Genomic DNA, 21928 nt, shown 5'->3' on the forward strand with positions numbered 1-21928 from the left:
CTATTGAGTATGTTGTAGCATTGGTGGAGCGGTTCTTAAGATATACACGTGTAATCATAAGTGGGCGTGGCTACGCCCATTTTCCAAAAATTTAACGGACGGACGGACGGACAGACAGTCACCGCTTAATCGATTTCTTTTTTCATTCTGGTCATTCATGTATACATTTGTCTATACATACGTACCTCGATTCGTTTTGCCTGTTACAAACAACCGTTATGTGAACAAAGTTCTAATAGATAATATTTTTAGGCCAAAAACTAAACGTTCTTACCTACAAATGTAACTAATTGATTTAATTACTGATTTTAAACACTCGTAAGTTAATAACAACTAATTAAAATTGCAAAGAATGGGCCGTATGCATAAAAATTAAGCGAATGATTTTTCTTAAAATTTCATACCTTTAATTTAAATTTATTTGAAGAAATTGAGTAAAAGGCCTGAAATTACAATAAAAAAAAAAGTATTTGCTTAGGTTTATGCATACGGCCCAATGTCTATTTACGTACGTTTTGGTATATAATTTTCACATAATTCATTCTCTATTCTACAAACAAGAATTAACTAGTTTCAATAGCGAATGAAACCTCCTTAAGCTTTCAGCCCGAATGGTCGAGAGCATATTTTAGTCAAATATGGGAAAAATTATTTATCCAATTAGTTTCAAGAACCTCCTTTGAAAAACTGCCAGTATGCAGCTCTCAAGAAAAAACTATATAAAGTTACGTACAAGAAATGGCTAAGAAATTTTCTTGTGTCAAATTTCCTTAAAGGACTGATTATGCATACTTCGCATAACTTCGCACAACCATTTGTACCAGTGCAATAAAAATTTAACTTAGGAAAATGTGAAGCAAAATCTAAACTCAACAGATCTCTAACTTTTTAAAAGTTCTGCTAATTTATGGGTAGTGGAATACATACAAAGTATATACGAAATTACAGTTTAAAGTTTATGCGAAGTTGTGCGAAGTTATGCGAAGTACGCAGTACGCAGTTCTTAAGAAATTTGCTACGCTTTCTACTACGGTTTTCTTAAGTTTTTTTTTTTTGTGAAAAAAGAACACAAGGCAACCCATGTTTGCAACAGCAATATATGCCCGTTCCATTATTTCTTGAGGAAAGAGCGAGGCAACAGGCTGGTGAAGTATCAGTTGTCAAAATTCCTTGGACACACACACACACACACACACACGAAATAATGGCAATTTTTTTCTTGGCTGTTTTCTTGAGAGCTGCATACTGGCCTTTAGGTTTGATCGGCTTTTGGCGATGCATTTTTCTTTTTAAATGGCTTACGTTTATCAATGAATTTGACGTCGTAGCTATTTCTCATCCATATCATTGACTAAATCCCCTTGAAAGGCTTATTGTCCTTCAACTGTAAGCAAAATAGAACTGTCCAAGTCACATTGTAGGCAAACTGACGGAAACGGAACGATAGCTCTAGAACAAAATATTTGCATCATCTGAAGATCAATGATTTCTCTGTGAAATTCTTTAACACAAAAGGTTCGGGCAGTTTAACCAACTGCTTCATAAGTAGTACCTCATTTTCAAAATAAAATTCAAACTTTAGTTTTAGTAGATCACGAATGTAGTAGGCCTTACAGCTCAAACTAGATTGTTTGTGATATCGATATCGATATCGATGTCGTTATTGATATTATTTTCTTCGTCGATGTCTAGATATAAATATGTATGTACATACATATATCGGCTCTCATTATCGAATTATTATCGCCATCATCATTTCCGCAATTGTTATAGCTATCGTTATCGACTTCTTTTTGGTATTATCGTTTGCTTGCTGTCTGGTATTAGTATAGTTTTTAGTATCGATAATTCTATTTCTATCGTTATCGATATATTTCTTGTTATCGAAATGCCAACGTTACACAGAAATACTAAATATTTAAGTAAGCCAGCCATTTTGTTTGTGCAAAACTAATATCTGTAGCAGTTTTACTCGTACAGGGTACGCATTCTTTTAGCTCATTGGACATGCATTCCATATTTACATACAAACTTATGCATATACACATACATATGCATACACATCTGCGTTGCATAAGTATATAGTAATTTACAAGTGCAAATATCTCGTTTGAGGTTTTAATGGCTGCACAAGGCCTTTGCGAATGAGTAAAATGTCGCCGGCGTTCAGCTGCTTGTGCCATAGTAGGCCTAAGCGCAATAAAGTCACAATACATGCATACAAGCAAGGTACATATACGGTGACCATAAATATGGATTCAAAATGAAGGACAATTTTTCAAAAATATGCCTACATATATTTACGTCGTTTAAAAATATTAAAAGAATATTTATGATTCTAAATTCTTAATGCATTTTAAACTTTAAAAACGAATCACGTTTTCTTCATCGATATTAATCTTTTTTTACATGAATATTTATAAAAGTATAGTAAAACATATGCTAATTACAATAGCTTACACGAAAGGTGAAAATCTTTAATAGATTATTTTATGGGCAAATTTTGAGTCCTTCAAAACGAAAACAATACAATTGTTTTTTATTTTGTTACATTTCTAATCCGATTTTCATTAACTTTGGCTCAAAATTTACTGTAGTGATATATCTTCTTTATCGAATTTTGAAAATAATGAAAAAAATAATCAAATGAAACTGCGTATTTGATTGAAAATGTCACTTTTTTCGACTTTGACGACAAAATCCAAATGGTCACCTGTAGCACTAATACATAATTTTCATTGAAGTCGCCACAAGTTATATATTTTGGTAAGAGGCACATCAATACCCTTCGAGCTGTAAGTCGCTTACGTTGATTGGGAGATTTTTTCATGAGATATTGAAGAAAAGCTGCGAAAAGTACCAAAAAACACTTTTTTGAAAAAATCCATCCATTGTCCGATATTTTTAAAATAACGAATAAAATGCGGGACAAATGCAGGACAATTGGAAAAAAGCAGTACCTACATTTTCAGGTTTTTCAGGTTTGAAAAACTACGCAGGACCCCGATCTTTGAAAAACAGTACGGTCCTGCAAAAAAACAGAACGGTCCTGCAAAAAAACAGAACGGATGGTCACCGTAGGTATATATTCAAAGACATGCGTTAATTAAATTTAAACACTCACATATAGGTACATCTACATATGTACATACATATGTTTGTGTGTGTGTGTGTATGTAAACGCTTGCAAAGTGGCTGTGAGGGACACCATGGCGGATGATGAATGTTCTTTTTTCTTTTCTATCCGCAGCCGTTCATTGAGATTGGCGCTGTGCTGCTGTGTGACGAGCTAGGCGACGGAAACACATTTGTGACACGTTGCCAAATTATGCACATTGGTCACTTTGTCTTGCCGCCGAAAAACAACTGATTTTTCGACAAAATCCTAAATGAATTGTCACTTTTTTCGAATGCCGGCCGTCATCTTCTACTTAAGTGTGGGAAATGCGATCACGAAATGTAGGCGCTCTAATAGGCAATAGACGTTAGCAGCCACCCGGCCGACCCCACCGTTGCGCCCACCGTTTCAATCATAAAAAAAAAAAATCGTGAAAAGTAAAAATGTCGTAGAAGAAAATTAGCAAACGAGTGATGAGTGAAACGTTGTTGGAGGCAGAAGGTGGGCGTAGGTACACACATACATACATACATATTTAAACATAACAGATCTTTAAATTTTTGTTTTTATATTCGTGATTCTTATAAAACTCGACAAATTATTCAATTCAAAACAACAATAGCAGCAAAAATAAGCTGCAGATATCATAATCGGTATACATATTTACAAACAAAATTTATTACTGTAATATTGCAATGAAACATTTATTTAATTTTTGTCGTCTTGGCACTGTGTTTGTGCATTAAATTGAAAATAAAACGGAGAAAATATCAAAGAATATGAATTAAAATGGGGAAGTGTGTATAAACAAAAATGAAAAGCAAAGGCAACTTAGTGGCGTACCTTAACGAATACAGTGGGGAGTAGAAATGATGAGTACATGTTGATTTTTGTTAAATATTTGTAAGGTTTTTAAAGTTAAACATTTTTTGTTATTTTTAAATAAAAATATGGTTCATGCTTAAATTTTAAAATGATTATGTGCGAGCTTTAGCGGCTGCAAAATCGCGTTGATTTTTAATATTTTTTTATTTTTTATAAAAATTAGGAAAATTCAAGAGACTTTCAACAAAGTTTCAAACGTTTTAATAAATTTTTGCAGTTTTATAGTCCAAACTAGTACAAAAATAGAAATTTGGCTTACACAGTTTTTGTTTGATAATGAGCTATAATTAAAAAAATAAAAAAATAAACAAAACAAAAATAGCCAATTATTTTAAATGATCGCGTCCCTTTTTATTTTTCCGTCAGCACAGTACACAGTTGCGGCTAATAAGATATTCAAAATATTTTTTGCAACTTATGTTTATTTATTTACTAACAGAAACCACTACATAAAAGTTTCAAAAGTTGCACAAAGTTCACAAAAATTAATAAAACATAATAAAGAATTCATCAAAATTTCAAACTTTTTATTTAGCGGTTTTAAAAAATTTAGAGTAATCAGTTTTGTATCTCACTCAATTTTAGTATAATAAAGTGCGAGTTTCAAATAACTAAAATCTACCGTTGATTTTTGAGAATTTTTTTGTCGAGGTTGTTTTTGTTTTCCTCCATATATAACGCATGACCAATACCTAATTTTATATGGAGAAAACTGCTCAACACCTTCCACAAAAGAATTCAAAAGAAATCTAAAAACTCATCGGTAATTTTTAGTGACTTGAAATTTGCACTTTATTGTACTAAAATTCTGAAGGAAATTTTGGTGAAGTTTTTTTTAAGTTTAATAAGTTTTTTTGAACTTTGTGCAACCTCAACATCATTTTGAATTTTACTACTTATCTTATTGACCACAGCTGTATGTATACATGAATATGAAGAAAAAAATACGGCGTACTGATCTGTACGTCTATCTGTTCGCGTTCGTGCGTTTGTGTTGTGTGCTCTCAAATAAGCGAAAAGACCCTCAAAAAGTTTAAATGCCACCAGCTAGTCGCTTGGTGCCACAGCCACAGCCACAGCCACCGCCGCCCTCGCAGGCATCTTCCGCTACATTATTGGCCCCTTACACAGTTCAAAGACAGCTGCTGAGTCAACTGAGCGCGTTGTGCCGGGGACAAAAGCAACAGCTACATCGACGATTACACTACAAGGACATCATCGAATCCACATTCTTCAAATATTTGTATGCGCATTTAATTTAATTTTACAAAATAAAAACGTTTAGTCTGCCTGACATTGTTGTAAAAGGCTTTTAAATCTACATATTTACATACTACATACATACAGCAGCGATCAATAAAATAGTAGCAGAATTCAAAATGATGTTGCTTAGTTATTTATTTTTTATAATTTTCATTTAAAATATAGTTCGATCTATAACAGAAACCACATAAATTAAATTTTCAAGGTTTGCACAAAGTTCACAAAAATTAATCAAACTTCAAAAAATGTTCATCAAAATTTAAAACTTTTTATACAACATTTTGGAGTATGCAGTTTTGTAGCCCATACAATTTTAGTACAATAAAGTGCAAGTTTCAAGTCGTTAAAAATTACCGTTGATTTAAATTTTTTTTTTCGACGAGGGTGTTGCGCATTTCTTCCATATAAAAATAGATTTTGTTTGTTTTTGCTGAACACTCTCGCAAAAAGAACATAAAAATGCAGGCCCCAAAAAGCCTGCAAACTTTTAGTTGGCCAAAAATTGCAGCAACTGCAGAGGTCAATGTGTCCCACGGGCACATTCTTAATTCGATTGGACAGTTCTCTGGCTAATTGGTTTTTGTTTTTTTTTTCGCTGCAAAATTTATGCAAAATATAGGTTCTTCCTAAAAATTTATAAGTTTCCGTATTAAATTAAATTTCCAATAAAAATTAGAGACAGCATGGATTTGTTCGTAATTCGCATGGTAATTGGATCTGAATTAACAACAACAACTGAGGTACTTCGCTCCCCTAAATTTTGTATGGCGAATTACGTAATTCGAAGGGTAATTGGAGTGCGAGTTACGAATGAGAGAGCGAACTACGTGGGAAAGTCGTATTATTGTTTTGAATTCAAAGAACTACAAAACTGCATAAACAAATTTTTTCCAAAATATGTAATAAGAAAACGTCAAAATTGGAATTTTTTCTGATTTTTGGCAAACATTTATTTGCTTAGACACAGCGGAATCGATTAATCAGTATGCGACTTTTTGCGGCCGCTACTGTATGTATATAAATATGTATGTATGTATGTATGTACATAATTCTATTTAAAAGTTCTTCAACAATTTCATTGAACTGCGAGATTTTTTTTATACCATTCAATTGTTATAACTTTGAAAGCGAATAGAAGCTTCCAATTGGCTGTTTTTTTTTTATTCAAGCAGGGCAATGACTGAAATTCTTGAAAAAGTTGTATATGCACACTAAAATTTATTGATTGCAATATCTGTTATTTTTATTGTTCCTTGGTTTCTTTTTGTTGTTTTCTAATGGCATGTGCCAGCAGTGCACGTTGTTTTAAACAACACAAAAAGCAATAAAAAAAAAATGAAACAAATCTGATGAAAAAGAATTTTTATTAAGCCGCGTATGAGTCCCGCTATTTATTTCTATCTGATTCCCAATTCAATGTCATCGCCTGGGTGCTGGTGCAATGGTGGGATGAACGCCGGGGTGTGTTTGCCCGCCAGTCAAAAGGCAACAGTTGTCATCCACCTAAGCGCTGAAACATATGTACATACATGTGTACATTAGGGTGCATCACCAAAAAAGGTTGCGGGTTTTCCACCGGAATTATATGATTTGCTAAATTTTAAGACTTCCGGAAAAATATTGAGATTATGTTTCCTAGTTAGACCCATTTGAAAATACATACCTCCAAAAAGCGTATTATTTTGATTCCCTTGATAACATTGTTAAACATTTTTATGCAGACCTTTTAAGCTTTAATCGTCTGAGGTGGTTTATTAAAAAAGTATTTTTAAAATTTAATTTTATTAAAAAAAATCAATATTTTTGGTGGCCAGATCACTTAAATCTTGATATTTTGGCGTAAGTCTTAAAATATAATACATTTTATATTTCCAATGGAAAAACAGTACCCATTTTTTTTGTTTTTGTATGAAGAGTGATACCCCCTAATGCACATACATATATGTATATGTATATTTCTAAACATATGATTGTATTTGGGTGATAAGTGCTGCGTAAATTTACTTTCACTCCAAGGGCAAGGGAAAATTGCTATTTTTAGGCGTTTGATGTGGGGCGATCTAAGGATGAGCTGTATTATTATGTTTATATTGCTTTGTTATTATTTTGGCTGTTGTTAGCCTGTTATTTAACTTAGACGTATGTACGTACAACTGTGCTAAATTTGATCTGCGGCTGGATCTGACTATGCGTGGATAAGTGAATGAACTTTTCTGTGTCCGAGTACTTATTAGGGTTCAAACATACATAAAGCATAGTTCACTCAAAATCGGTACGCATGAAATGGGTTATATCTTTTTAATAGGTTTTCAGAAAATAATATTTAATATGTTAAAATAAAGGGAAAACATTCCGTTATAGATACATGTTAGCGAAAGTTTAATATTTTGCTTGGATAAATAAATGAGAGACAATTTCTTCGATAATGATAAAATTTTTCTGAACACCCGTTCTAGAGACTTGTGTAGTCAACTTTGTCTACTAAACTATCTTTAGTTTATGTTTTTCCACAGCTCGCATATCTCTACTAATTTTGTTTTAAATAAATACCATGTATTTTTCGATTTGACCTAAATAGGTCATATTCGTAAATTGATGACTTCCAGAACTTTATTCACATCATTGGCTTCAAACCAATTTAAAGTTACCTGTGAATAATTAGTTTTCATAAAAACCAATTAGCACTTTACAAAAGGTCCAAAGTAAATAACGCAATGAAATAACACTTTGTGCAAGCGCTCCTTCCAGCATATTTCTGGGGTCATATGACCCATTGTGGTGTCTGATCGAGTTTTAATGAGACTACCTCGATTCTCTTGTCATTTCATAGCCCTTTGACAACTGTGTCGACTTTTATAGATTTAGTTGTAAGAGGATATCACCCTGTTTCTTTTTAGCTTAAAACTTTTAACGTGGCAGTTGACCGAAGTCCAGTTTTAAATATGTTTTATTAGTCATAATTATAAAATACCACATTTGGTGTGAACATTCGGGGTAAAGTAAACGGGTGCGGTTTTTGTTATAAAATGTATTTAATTTAACAGAATTTTATATATTATAACTCGATAAGGTTTTAGTCTTGCCATAGCTTGCATTCGCTGAACTGTGGATAATCGTTTTCCAATTCTCTCGCGCGATCTTCTCTTGATAAGTCGTTTTTTTCCTAATTGAGGTAAAGAGCCTTATCCTTAAGCTTGTGCGAAATGATGTTTTTTAATGATTACTTTACCCCGTTAGTTTAAGCAGAAGGAATCTATTCATTGATTTTTGGAGGATAATTATAAGTTTTTGGTATATTTAATTTTAATTTGATTTTTGATCTCGAAAATATCGGATTTTCAACGAATTTGTTCAACATTATTTTTTGAGCAGCAACTTCCAACGCGAATAAAACTGTCAAATAAAAAGCTAGTACTATGAAATTTAAACTTCATAATGGTAGATCTTTTGTCTAAAGATCTGCGTTTCAATTTTTTAATGCATTCCAACAACTGCTGTACAGAAATTGCTAGAACGCGTACCGATTTTGAGAACGATGCTTTATAATAGATACGGCAAGGAATTTATTTTTTTTTTTTAATTTTTAATCTTAGCCACTTAAAACTTGCATTTTGTTATACTAAAATTTAGTAGGCTATAAAACTGCATACCCAATCATTTTCTTAAACTTCAGATTAAAAAGTTTAAAATTTTAACGAGAATTTGAATTTTTGCTAAGCTCTGTATAAAGTTTGATTTAGTAGGTAGATATATGCTTTTGGTTAAAGCATGAACTATGTAAAAATATGATTATTATTAATAAGCGTTCCCACTCATAACTTTTCGAAATTTCTTGCTTATTTTCACATTTTCGTAATCGACGCGGCCAGCAATGTGTGCCACCTGGTTTCCCCGAAGAAAGCGAGCCGCCCAAAGTGGTTCATCAAGATTTCGTAATAATTTCTTATTTTTATGGGGAAAATTTTATTTACGATGTGTGTGTTGTAAGATTTTTCATTTGGCTTCAGTTCATCGGCAAATCGGTGGTTGTAAATATCGGCCATGAACTGTTGTTGAGTGATATGTAGACGCAATGCGTGTGCGAAATTCGGGGAAATATGCAAGATTTCTGCTTTATATGCATCCACATAGAATTGCATGAATGGAGCTACCTACCACTTCACTCTCCACCACTCCTCTTGGTTTCTCCATAAAATAATTTGCGGTACTTTGTTGTGATTTCTCTTCTTCTGCAGCATCTTGGGCCCACCTGCCTTGAAGCATGCAGCCGAATCAAAGGATGGACTTATACGCAACGCGCGACCCATTTACAATTATTCAATGCGCGGCGTGGTGACCTGTTTTACGGGCATCCGCAAGAAGGATGAGCTGGTAAGTGTAAAGTTTCATTCAACGAAACGATTCTGCGAAAGATTCTACAAATAAGTTTTATTTTCTTTCTTTTCCATGCTACAGACTCGTCTCGTCAATCTGATACATTCGATGGGCGGATGCATACGCAAAGACATGAATTCCAAGATCACACATCTAATTTGCAGTCACAGTGGCGGTGATAAGTATCAGTAAGTTGCCACAACTTGGCAGCTGCCCGCGCCTAATGGCTCATAGTTTTATTATTTATCGTTTTAAATTGTGTTCAATGTTCTGTTGCAATGGCTTTTAATTCCATTTTATTTTTGTTTTGTTTTGTGATTTTTTAGATACGCAAAAACTTTTCGTTTGACCGTGGTGCGGCCGGCCTGGGTTTATGCCGCATGGGAACGGCGCGACGAGCTGCAGTTTCGTGCAACGACCGACGATTTTTCCCGCGAGCATAAACTGAAAGCATTTGAAGGTCAGAAGATTTGTTTCTTCGGCTTTCCCGCGGACGAGCATCAACACATGGTGGATGTTTTGATCAGCAATGGGGGCGTGCCGGCAGAGTTGGACGATCCCGAGTGCTCGCATGTCGTGAGTTCATCCACATTCAAATACATAAATTGTTTGCATAAACAAGCCTTAGATATTTATTGTTTATTGTTTATTGCTTTGAATTGTTTGGTTTGCATGTTGTTGTTATTGTATTCTCGAATGTGTATGTTTGTGTGCGCTGGTACTAAATTGTATGTGACTAATTGATTTGCACTATACATATAGTATTTTAAACAATTGAGATAATAATACGAAGCTGGAAAAACAATTTGTAGCGTATTTTGTGCCGCTGAAGTCGAAAACAATCATTTGTAGTAATTTATGTAGTTGTCACAAAAAAAAAAAAAAAATTAAGTGGCATACACCGTAATATCGCAAACATCATTGTTGAGTGGCGGAATTTACAAAAAAAAAATAGTAGCTCAAAACAAAAAAAAAAACTAATTAATATTCAATGTTGGTTTTCGCATACAGCAACACAAGAAAAAGGATTGAAATATTTAGAACTTTCATAATAAGCATGCTGCTGGAAATTTTCTACGAATATTTATGAATTTACAAATTTGCAGGTCATGCCTAATACCGGTGGTTATTTTCTCGAAGCCATCACTAACACTTGCAATTCACCTAAGCCCCAGCCTATAACTAACCTTCACCCTAATCCTGACCCAACAAATCCTAGACCTGCTCCCGCTTGCGCCACAAGTGGCTCAAACGAACTTAAGGGCGTTAATGTTGAAGCAACCGCAGCTGTTGCTGAGATGCCACAAGACGAAATTATCGAAAAGACTGAAGAAAAGACTGCTAAACCAAATGAGACTGAAACAGAGACTTTCCCTGAGGCTGATGCATGTCAAATGGATGTTGAAAATCCGCATTTGACTTCGAACAAGAATGAGTTTGTTAATGATGAAGAAAATGTAGATGCAGATGATGATGGCGATTATTTTGATGAGCGCTTGGTGGTGGACTATGATCGCAATAAGGAACTGCAATGTGGCTCCCCACTACCTGAGGGTGTCGACATAGATGATCCGGACGATTACGCTCCCCCAGCCCGGCAACTGAGTGCCAACACTCCACTAAAACAGCCAAATTTGCCACTGCAGGAATCAAAATTGCCACAATATGACATAAATTCTAATTCGAGCAAGGCCAAAGTGGAAGAATCAAAACCCTTACCACCCAATCCAATCGATGAAAATGCCAGCACACCCATAAAAGTGGCCAACACTGACGCTGATGGCGTAGTGGATAGTAGTAAAAACACCACCGATGGCGCCATTCTCACGAAAGAAGCGGACAATGCATTTCATAATCCAAATAACATATCACCAATATTAAGTGCTAGACAGGAGGCGGAAGCGTCCCAAGCCAGATCATCGTCAAGCATAAAAATTCCAAAGTTGGTGATCACTACCAACTCATCGCCTGAAAATGAACCACTTCCGATGGAGACAGACACAGACGTTGTGCTCGCCGATGAGGAAGACTTCGGTGACCTTAACGAGCTGAAACGTAAACGCGAGAGCTTCGATAGTATTTCACTGATGTCGGTGGAGTCTTTCGCCTTGCCGAATAGCACGAAGAAGCCAAAGCTCATACGCGCCGGATCCATAACACGTTCAATACGTAGATCCATGAGCTTTGTAGCGGTACGCACACCTATATCGAAAATGATGCGGCCACGACGCAGCTCAGTGGCACTCGATTCTGCACCAAATGGTGAAGAGGGCGGCTGCAATGTGGATGATTCATTCTGTTCGATTGCGTCAATGGAAACTACATTCAATGAGTCGATTTGCAAACCGGTGAAGGAGAAATTTCGCAGCCTTCGCGACCGCATAACGCGTAGTAGTAGTAAGAAAGACAAATACAACGTGAATACGCTACAGCCTACGACTACGCCAGAAAAGGACGAAAAATGTGAACGAGAATTGCCGAGTAGTGGTTTCAAAACGCCCAAAGCGCCAACTAAATTTTTAAGCGCCGCAGCAAGGGCAATTGGCACTCCCAAATCGCTTACGAAAATTGTGCTATCTGCACCATCGCCATCGCCGCAGTCAACTGCGGCGCATAAGCAGTGTGCTGAGATCAATTCTGCTGCAGCTGTTTCTATTCCTGCAACTTACATTCCCACAACTCCTACACCCTTTCCAGTGCCCGCGCTTCGTTCATCTCCCATTCGTAGTTCAAATCAGCCGATTAACCCAGAGATAATACATCAGGAAAGTCCATTTCAAGTTCATGCTCACTGTCAGGCCGTCCAAAACCAGTGTACTGCGCTCCCTCAGCAGCGTGAGAATTTGCTAAAAAATGCTGGTGGATGCTCGTCAATGGTATTTAACGCAATTCATTGCATTACTTAAACTTTTTTTTTGCCTATTCTCATTTGCAAAAGAACAAGAAATGGAAACTTAGTACAACACAAAAGTAAAGTGAAAGACTGAAGAATTCGGTAGTAAAAATATAAATAAAATTGTAAAAATATTCATATTTTTTTCGAAATCGCCGAAAATTATTTGCACAGATAAAACGATTTAAAAGCATTGCAATGCAGTTTTGTAATTTGCATCGCATTTTTAACATTTTCGGTACGACGATATATATATATTGTTGTTTTCGACTAGTTTTCCGTTAACTTTTACGTCTCGGCTATTGTTTGTTGTATAAGTGTGTTAAATGTTGTTAAAATTTGTTTGTAACTTATAATTATTTTTAAGTGGTTTTGGGTTTTTTTCACTAAATATTTGCTATGGTTAAGGAGGCAGCACAATAAATTATTTTCACAACAGAAAAATCTGCTAACCCTATTCTAGACTCTCCAGCTAATTTCTTAGAATTTTTTTTAAATTAATTTTAAATTAAGTGAAAAATGTTAAAAATGCTATGCAAATCATATTTTCTCCTCTTTTGTTTAAAACTCTTAGTGCAGCACAATTTCTATAAAATTTAATGCACTTTATTATCTCACCATGCTCATCTTTTTTTTTCGTCTGAAATTTGTGTTGTATGTTTTCAAATTTTTGTTCTAAACGTACTGCTTTTGCCTTGTTTCACTTAACGAATCTAAGGACAGCTTGTCTCAATGATATTCTATTTGATTTACTGTAATTTGTTTCTGGATACATGGCTGACATCGCTGCACTCTGCCACCAACCCTTCTAAGCGTTTCGAAAATAATTTATTGTGCTGGCAAATAATAAGCTTTTTCTATTTTTACGAACTCAGTAGCTGCGTACATTCATTCTAAATCATCATACCGTTAAAAGCATTCACTCATAGCATTATATGTACATACATACATATTTATATGTCTCACTTGCACATCATAAATGTCTAATTAATTGCTGGATTTGCTATTGTGCGAATTGTTTTGAATTTTCGAAGCCAGTAGAACGCTGGAAAATTTCGGTTTGCATTTTTGCAGTCCATGTCAATCCAGCCGATTTATTTTTTCAATCAAGCGAACAGGGTGATCTTAAATATTTTATTATAAAGATTTCTATAAAACAAATGGAACGAAATTTCCTGGTTTTCCAAACACTTTGAGATCATCTCACCCATCACTTTTACTTGTGGGCATGCAGCAGCATTTTCGATTACCCTGTAAATGTTAATAATTTCAGTTAAAATTTCGTATTTGTTTTAAGGCAAAAGCATGCGAGCATCTTTGTTATTTCAACACTTAGTAAATTGGAAAATTTTCCGTGCCTGACAAATGACTGTTTCACGCAAATCAATTATTCCTGCTTACAAATAAAGCAGACTACTGCAATTAGTTGTTGTGCGCGAGCGAGCAGTCATCATCAGGCTTTTACATAGTTTATAGTATGTAGTATGTATGTATGTATGTATGTATGTATGTAGAACAATATTTTTAATTTATAATTCAGGTTGTCGATGAGCACACCACTCAAACCAAGCCAGATCCGAAGAATCACCGCACGCACATCCTCAAGTCCGATTGGTTCTGGTACACCATACAGAATGGCTACGCGGACGAGATGGATTACCTATTTGGCGATGTAAATACATACACTTTTTTAGCGTATTCCATTGCCTCGAAAAATTATTCCCTTCTTCCCTTCTAGTATTTGGACAGTATTGCGAACACGCCTAATACGGATCGCCGTGATTCACTGCCCATCAGCTTTAACAAGCGCAAACGGAAACGTTTCTCGCAGCGCATACAATTTGAAGGGACACCAATGGGCTCGGGTAAACGACGTTCGTCTGTTTCGGACGCCGGTTTATTGTCCGTTTCGGGTAGTTTCTTTGACTGTACTACCAGCCCGGATAAGTTGGAGGCTGGGAAATTGCATAGCGAAGTGCGTATTGAAACACCTACGGTTACGGAGACCACACCGGCGAAGAAGTCGATGCGTTTCAATCATTTTATGGACTTTTTCAGCACCGAGTCCAACTATGTGGGCATATTAGACACAATTGTAAAGGTGCGTAGCTCGATTGTTAAACAGGTACTTGTACCCAATCGGTTCAACTAAAACACCGATACATTTTTGATATGAATCTTCATTAGTGGCGGTAGTAAATTAGAAATACTACTGATTAAAAAATGCTAGGGAAGTGTATCTGTCTTCCTATTATATTATAATGTTGAGTGTGAAGAAGATTAAGATTAGGAAAATTGAGATTGAACTTAAGATTATATATGTATGTAGATATAGGAGATTTTCGCATATGGAACGAAGAGTAAATGATTCAACACCGCCGCCTCAATCATTTGCTTGTTTTATTAAATTTCATGCTTTTATGTCTTTTAAAACCCCTTACATACATACAGCTCTTCAAGAATCCGCTCGAGGAAATTGCCGAGACCAGCGACGAGCTACTCAATAAATCGGAGATCAAATCGATTTTCAATAATTTTCTTCCCATACACGAAGTGCATCAGAGCATGTTGGAAAGTCTGCGTGCGATACAGAGTAAATGGTCAGAGGATTGCTTGATCGGCGAAATCATACTGCAACATCGCGATGAGCTAACTAAGGCATATCCGCCCTACGTGAATTTCTTCGAGCAGATGAAAGAAACGCTGCAACAATGTGATAGTCAAAATCCACGCTTCCATGCATTTTTAAAAATCAATCAAACGAAGCCTGAGTGTGGGCGACAAAGCCTGCAGGATCTAATGATACGTCCTGTGCAACGATTGCCAAGCATTAGTTTGTTGTTGAACGGTGAGTAAAAGCTCGAATTCTAAGATGCCTGAACCGAAAAATTTTTAATTATCATTTCGCAATACAATTACAGACATTTTAAAGCACACAAATAAAAATAATCCAGACTATGCCAAGTTGGAGCAAGCATTGAAGGCCATCAAGGAAGTTATGATGCACATTAACGAGGACAAGCGGAAGACGGAATCGCGCATGGCAATATTTGATATCTTCAATGACATTGAAGGATGTCCGGTAAGTGTTATTGGCGTACTTTTACCTAATTGATGCAATGCTTTATTGATTTCCTGTACCTTTTCCCTCCAACCTTCACCAGCCGCATTTAGTGTCCTCGAACCGCAGTTTTATTTCCAAATGCGAAGTAACTGAATTGTCCGACAGCCTAAGTGGGCGTGGCGACTCGCTGATGTTGTACTTATTCTCAGACACAATTGAGGTGTGTAAAAAGCGTTCGCGTGCCTTCAACACAGCTAAATCGCCGAGCACCACCAAGTCACACAAGCATGTGAAATTAATATCGTTGAACGCGATACGTTTTGTCATTGACATCACCGATAGTCCGCGTGCGTTTGCCTTGCTTTGTCGGCAGGATAAGGAGAAGCTGCATTCTTTCACCTTAGCTGATGAAGAAATCGATAAGGTGGTATACTTAAAGGTGTTGTGCAAACAAATGGCTGAGAATGCCTGTCGGACGGACACGGTGAGCGCATTACTGAGTCGCACCTCACAGGAGTTGGAAGTTGATATCAGTGATGTGAATTTGAGCACATTGTCGAAGGCGTTCAAGTTGGCGGCGCGTACGCGTCAGAAGGTAAGTAGCTGATGCGTCTTCTGTAGTCAAATATAAATTTGGTTCTATTCTCCAATCTGAGTATTATTATATGCTAGTTCAAATGTGCTACCGTTACTATTTATTATTTAAAATGAAAAAAAGAGAATTGATAATAGGAGATACTATCGAAACAAGCATTTATCGAGCTAGAAGTTTTGCACGCGATATCTAAGTAAATAAAAAGTAGTTATCACTACCGGCTCTACTAGTCTACGACAGTCCCCCGGGAAGAGCTACGCTGCCTTAGGCCAATTGATAGTCGTTCCAGGAAACATATTCCATCCCTAGGAGAAGCCTCCGGCGAGGCAAGACACGGGGGCGACAACTTCATTCAAACCCCGAGTCCAGACGGACTTATACCTGTACAACTGCATAGGGTGGTGGTGGTGTGGACTTCAAAATACCCAAATTGCGTGAGGAGTGGGGATATCTTCATAACTTGGAGGGGTACCATTTATCGCGGAGGCGCGAAAGAGCTCTCGTGTTTTACCTAAGAAATTAAGGTCAATCAACCTGTCTTCTCGTTCAATCTTGGACAATTGTTCATCATGCCAGCTCGGCGAACGCTAGGTGAAAACTAAGCTATGCGCAATTGTAAGGTTCTTTGAACCATAATGGATCGGCAGCAGCTAAATTACATCTGTCCCCTACAGCCTCAATTAACTGGATGATTATGGATATCCTAGACACTTTCTACTAAGCTGTTCAGCTTTCGACAGACCAAGATTGGCTCGCACTTGATAATCAACCCTGAAGAACTTTCAGGAATTGAAGTTAGCCGCCTCCGTAAATTCGTGATTACCTCGCTGCGTTTCATCGATCACTTGGCATCGTAAAAAACAATCTGTATAATGTCCCAAGTGTGACCCCGACCACCCAATCAAACATATACGTTTCGGTCTTAATAGGTTGCTTAAGCCTTAACAATTTATTCTTTTCGTCAAATTGTCATTCTGCTCTAATTTCATGGTAAGATAATTAGTAGGGTTCTTTAAGGGTTAAAATATGTAGAAATTCAATATCTTATCTGTTTCTATAGGTGCATATACATATATTTATGTAGTTTGGTTAATGTGCGACTTTCTTTTGTTTCTTAATTTGCTTATAATGAAGAAAATATTTATTTTGCTCAGGTGGGTCGCGCATTTTCATTCAACAAGACTCCCTCCAAATTGAAGCGAGCTGTTTCCACAATGATGACACCACCTTTTGGCAGTACAAACTCGTTGACGCCCGCCTCACAACTAGCGCAAATGCGTTTGGCAAGCTGTGCAAATATACACGTAAGTATTCAACCGCCTGACATGCTTCGTTAAGCTTTCGATATCAACTTCTCTCTACATACATATGTACATTACTTTCATAGGAGGCGGTTAATGAAGAGGGTAACCGTAGCAGTTCACCTTCTGCAGAATCGGAGATTTTGCTGCCACCACTTTCTGTGCAACCGATGCGCAAAAATAAGTCCTCAACGCTGGGTGTTGTTGGACGTATTTAAAGAATTTTCAGCTGTTGAACGGTGAATTAATCTATCGAATTTGTCTGTAATGCAACAGCGTTCGAAATGCTGGTGAACGGTCACTCAGCTATTTGCATCACTCGCAACGCTTTTTTGTATTTTGTGAATAAATCGCAATTTCGCTCTTGGGACTCTACTCGCTGCGTAAAAGCGTCATCAGAATTATAACAACAGCTGCGTAAGAATTTATTTAAAGCGTTACTTTAATTGAATGCCATGTGATGTTTTTACTGGGCCTTGTCAAGCCCTCTCGAATGTGTTTATTATGAAACAAAAAATCTATCTGAAAAATATGCTCATTTTGGTACAATATTATTGTGTGTGATCGTACACCTACATATTTATGCCTAAATTGTATGGGGTTTAGTGTTGTGCGACGCTCCTCTTTTGTGTAGAATTTCCACATGGAATTGTCTGTAGTTTTAGAAAGCATTTGTATGTGTTTTTCGTGTTTGACATTGTAAATATAATATGTGTCTATCTATATAAATATACGTCAACGAATATCGTGTTCGATTATAATTTTAAGATTGCGGAACCCCTCCATCATCTTGTTTTACCAACGTACATAATAACATAAAATTATTTATATTACGAATTATACTGTAGTGCAAAACACATTGAGAACTTTTTTAAATCGTAATATCTATTTTGTAACATTGCTTACATTCTCGCATGTAGATCGGCGCATTTTTTAATGAGAAAATTTTTAATTTAAAAAAGATAATGAGAAGAAATAATGTAATTGGCCAAGAAATTTGTTTATAAATGCATACAAATATAATAAACAAGCATAAACATAACCATTACTATACATATTTAATTATAGTGACTATGTACTAGATACATATGTAAATACATACTTGTATATGTATTTTTGAATGAATGAATGGTTTCGCTTAACGAGTGTGAGACTATTTGTATAAGCTAACATTATTTACAAATACATAATATCTTAAATCTTAAAACATACTTTATTTTACAATAAAATATAACTATCTATTGTAGTTAAGTAAAAAATTTTGTGTATACATTTATTTTCTATAAATCGGCGGGAAGTGATGAGTAGAAACAAGGCAGACGGTTGTAAAATGGTGAATAGACCCGCGTGAAAACATATATATGTGTACTCAATTTCTATTTTGCGTCCGCGAGATGCCATTTGGAGCTTTGGGTCACGTCAGCAAGAGAGAGTGCTTTAGTCCACTTTGACGTATTCGGTTTCAGAGTCTACTGAAGTTTGCGTTTTAGCACAGTTTCTGGTTGTGCGGGGCCACATAGGAAAGTTTTAGAAAAAGTACAAGATAGCCTCGAGAAATTTTATGATGGCGAACTAGGCGAACGTTTAAATAACTTAAGATTTGAGGGCATGTTCGAAACCACAAGGTGGGAAGGTGTCCAATTGGTTGATGTTCTCTGGAAGAGAAGTACGATAATGGACCTTATGAATAAAAACTAAGCAATTGCTTTTTTTAAATTTCAGACCTTTTACTTAAATCTCTTTTAGTAAATCGAGTAAAAGGTTTGAAATTGAAAGAACAAGCAATTGCTTGATTTTTATTTATAAGGCCCAATGGACTAGATTTTGCTCATCAAGCTCATAGAAGTCGTCTGAACGAAAAACGGGAAATCGAAAAGACCCTGTTCAGACGGAAGACACGATTCCAATATTCTGGACGCGTGTACGATCCAAGAACCAAGCATGCAGTCAGCTACTTCGTTACTCGATTCAGCAGCTGCTCTGTTGTTGCTGTTGCAGCAGCATACACATTCCCCAAAGATCTTGTCCGTTCCCGTTACAGAGACTCGACTGTTGTGGGAACGTCACACCGGCTCTGAGAAAGCACGCTTGAATACACCGTACAAACCAAGGAGTTATTGGTACGAGGAGAAATGCGATGCGGCTGCAGAGAGAAATATGTCTACTAAGCCACGTTGCTCCGTGACGGGATCTACATATATGGGAGTGATATAGGAAGCTGAAGAGGGAAGCGAGGCTTTCTCGAATTTAAGGAATCAAAGGGTGTGGGTCTGATAGTGAACGCGCATAAAATTACGTATGTATCTCCTGTCTTCAGTTAAGTACTTAGCGCATCCACGCACCTTAAGCACCCAGTGTTTTAGAGAAGATCGTTTGCTTGGCACCAAGCATTTGCACCCATAGCCACGCTTGCTTTGAAATCCAACAAAGAATGCTGCCAATAAGGGTGACTTTGGACCGCGAAGTGGTTGAGCTGTAAAGTCCTTTCTCGGCCAATGAAAATTAAATTTGTTAAGTCTCTCATCATCTTGGCCGTAATATATGGCGCTGAAGCGTGGACTATGGAAAATCCTAAGAAACGCTGTTGGCAACAAACTCAATTGACCGACCGGCTCTGAACTATGCAGCGCACGTGTGGTCGCCGAGGTCTAGCAGGACGTAGTGGATGAAGTTACATACCTATCTCCGTCATAGCGAGGCCCAGTGCTACCATAAATTGAGTACATCAATATGATATGGAAGCAGTTCCTAGTAGAGCGCTATAGTCGTGAGCACTCGAACCTACACCTATTTGAAGCGGAGCCTCGACCTATACACGTCGGATGGCATCTCTACGAACTAAAGGCCGAGGTACAGCAACATTCTGTGCAGACAGGCTATAAACGGAATTCACAGGGAGTCTGTCTCAACCTACACCAACATACGACCTGTGAATACCGTTTTAGGAGGACATCGATACATACATAGATTTTTTAATTTTTGATACAACCGATGTCTTTGGGATGGAATCGATTAAAATCGAAGAAAGTTCCTTCGCTATTTGTAAAAGTAACGGTGAGTAGATAGTGCGCTATGGGTAAAACTAAGATTATATTTGTGCAACGTAATTAATCATCTTTATTACCTTAGAACAGATATATATATAAAATATTGCTGTTGGTGGAGTCCTCAGTGAATAAATGGAAAACAACTTTTTTTTAATCGGTTTTATTTAGCTTGCCCTGTTTGTTTCTTCTTGGGTAAAATCTAGTTATTACAAAAAGAAAACAAATTTAGGAATTTAAAGAATCGTGAGTCTGTATAACACATAAATGTAGTATAATCAATGTATTCTTGAAGTTTCGAACGTTTTTATTGATCCTAGAAAATTATATTGACCACGAAAGAGAAGAAAACATTTTCCTACGTGTCATTCCTATGGGAAAATGAACGATCGATGCGGCACGTCTTAGAATTATCGTAGAGGCGAGATTCATTACTAAACCGACTAAATTCAGGAGAAGGACTTTTATCATTTCGACAGAGAAGTGGCAGACATCGTTCCATGCTTCTTCGCTCGTAAACATTATCGGTACCATATTTTCTGGTGTTATACAGAGGCCACATTTAGTATTAAGTGCGGATCTCATGGAATTAAAGCGGGGGCATTTGAAAAATGCGTGCTCGGCGACTTCAATAACTGCCGGTCCACACTGCTCGCAATAAGGGCTTTGCGCCTGTCCAAAGCGATAAAGACATGCTTTAAAGCATCCGTATCCACTGATGACTTGGGTCAGATAGTAGTCGACTGTGCCGTGTTGCCTGCTGAGCCAAGTGCCAATTTTTGTTGAGGCGGTAAGTCCACCTGCCCTTTGTTATTCTGTCCCACAGTATCTGTGACTGTGCTTCAGTACGTTCTTTTGCTGCGGTTTTAACTGCGCTGTGTAGTGGGCGTGGTTGGTCACGGTTCGCCTTTCTTGTTTCGTGTACTTCTTGAGCTACGAGATCGAGTGGACATAATTCCGCGATGATAGAAGCTGCTGCATCCTCGGAAACGGTTCTGAAGGCTGAACAAACTCTAAGAGCACATAAGCGATACGTAGCATTAATGGCCCGGCAGTAGGATGGCCGTTTAAAAGCGTCGAGCCAAACTGTTGATCCATAGAGAACTATTGATCGTACTACGCTTGCTAATACTTGCCTAGACTGCTGTCTTGGTCCGCCGTTGTTCGCCATTAGTCTAGACAGGGTTGCTGTTGCCGTCGCTGCTTTCTTGTTGGCGTATTCCAAAAGATTCCGGAAGCAAATGCGGTGATCCACCAGGACGCCGAGGTACTTTACGTATGGCTTGGACTCGATGATGCTATCACCTACTCTAATCTCTACTATTTCCACCTTCTGATTTTTACGAGCCCTCAAGGAAATGTGTAATTAATGGAAATTAGGAACTACAAGA

At 36.9% G+C, this 21928-nt stretch overlaps 1 protein-coding gene across 3 annotated transcripts in view; it reads left to right on the top strand.

Moving 5' to 3' along the window:
- The window catches only part of LOC118748101 (protein ECT2), a 52551-nt gene extending 34261 nt beyond the window's left edge, over positions 1 to 18290 (top strand). Inside the window, exons 3-13 of one of the 3 annotated variants that reach the window (XM_036482405.1) lie at positions 9502 to 9637; positions 9722 to 9828; positions 9967 to 10216; positions 10747 to 12516; positions 14074 to 14205; positions 14272 to 14634; positions 14985 to 15381; positions 15455 to 15615; positions 15698 to 16192; positions 17347 to 17496; positions 17580 to 18290. In XM_036482405.1, coding sequence (XP_036338298.1) covers positions 9502 to 9637; positions 9722 to 9828; positions 9967 to 10216; positions 10747 to 12516; positions 14074 to 14205; positions 14272 to 14634; positions 14985 to 15381; positions 15455 to 15615; positions 15698 to 16192; positions 17347 to 17496; positions 17580 to 17711 — 4093 coding nt within the window. In that variant the 3' untranslated portion in view covers positions 17712 to 18290. Of the gene's footprint in view, positions 1 to 9501; positions 9638 to 9721; positions 9829 to 9966; positions 10217 to 10746; positions 12517 to 14073; positions 14206 to 14271; positions 14635 to 14984; positions 15382 to 15454; positions 15616 to 15697; positions 16193 to 17326; positions 17497 to 17579 lie in introns of those variants that run through there. The other 2 variants (XM_036482406.1, XM_036482407.1) reach the window with 2 other exon arrangements.
- Positions 18291 to 21928: the final 3638 nt, after the last annotated feature.

The sequence above is a fragment of the Rhagoletis pomonella genome, unplaced genomic scaffold (genome assembly GCF_013731165.1).
Source record: "Rhagoletis pomonella isolate Grant_MI unplaced genomic scaffold, Rhpom_1.0 Rhpom_scaffold_00012, whole genome shotgun sequence".
NCBI classification, from domain to species: domain Eukaryota; kingdom Metazoa; phylum Arthropoda; class Insecta; order Diptera; family Tephritidae; genus Rhagoletis; species Rhagoletis pomonella.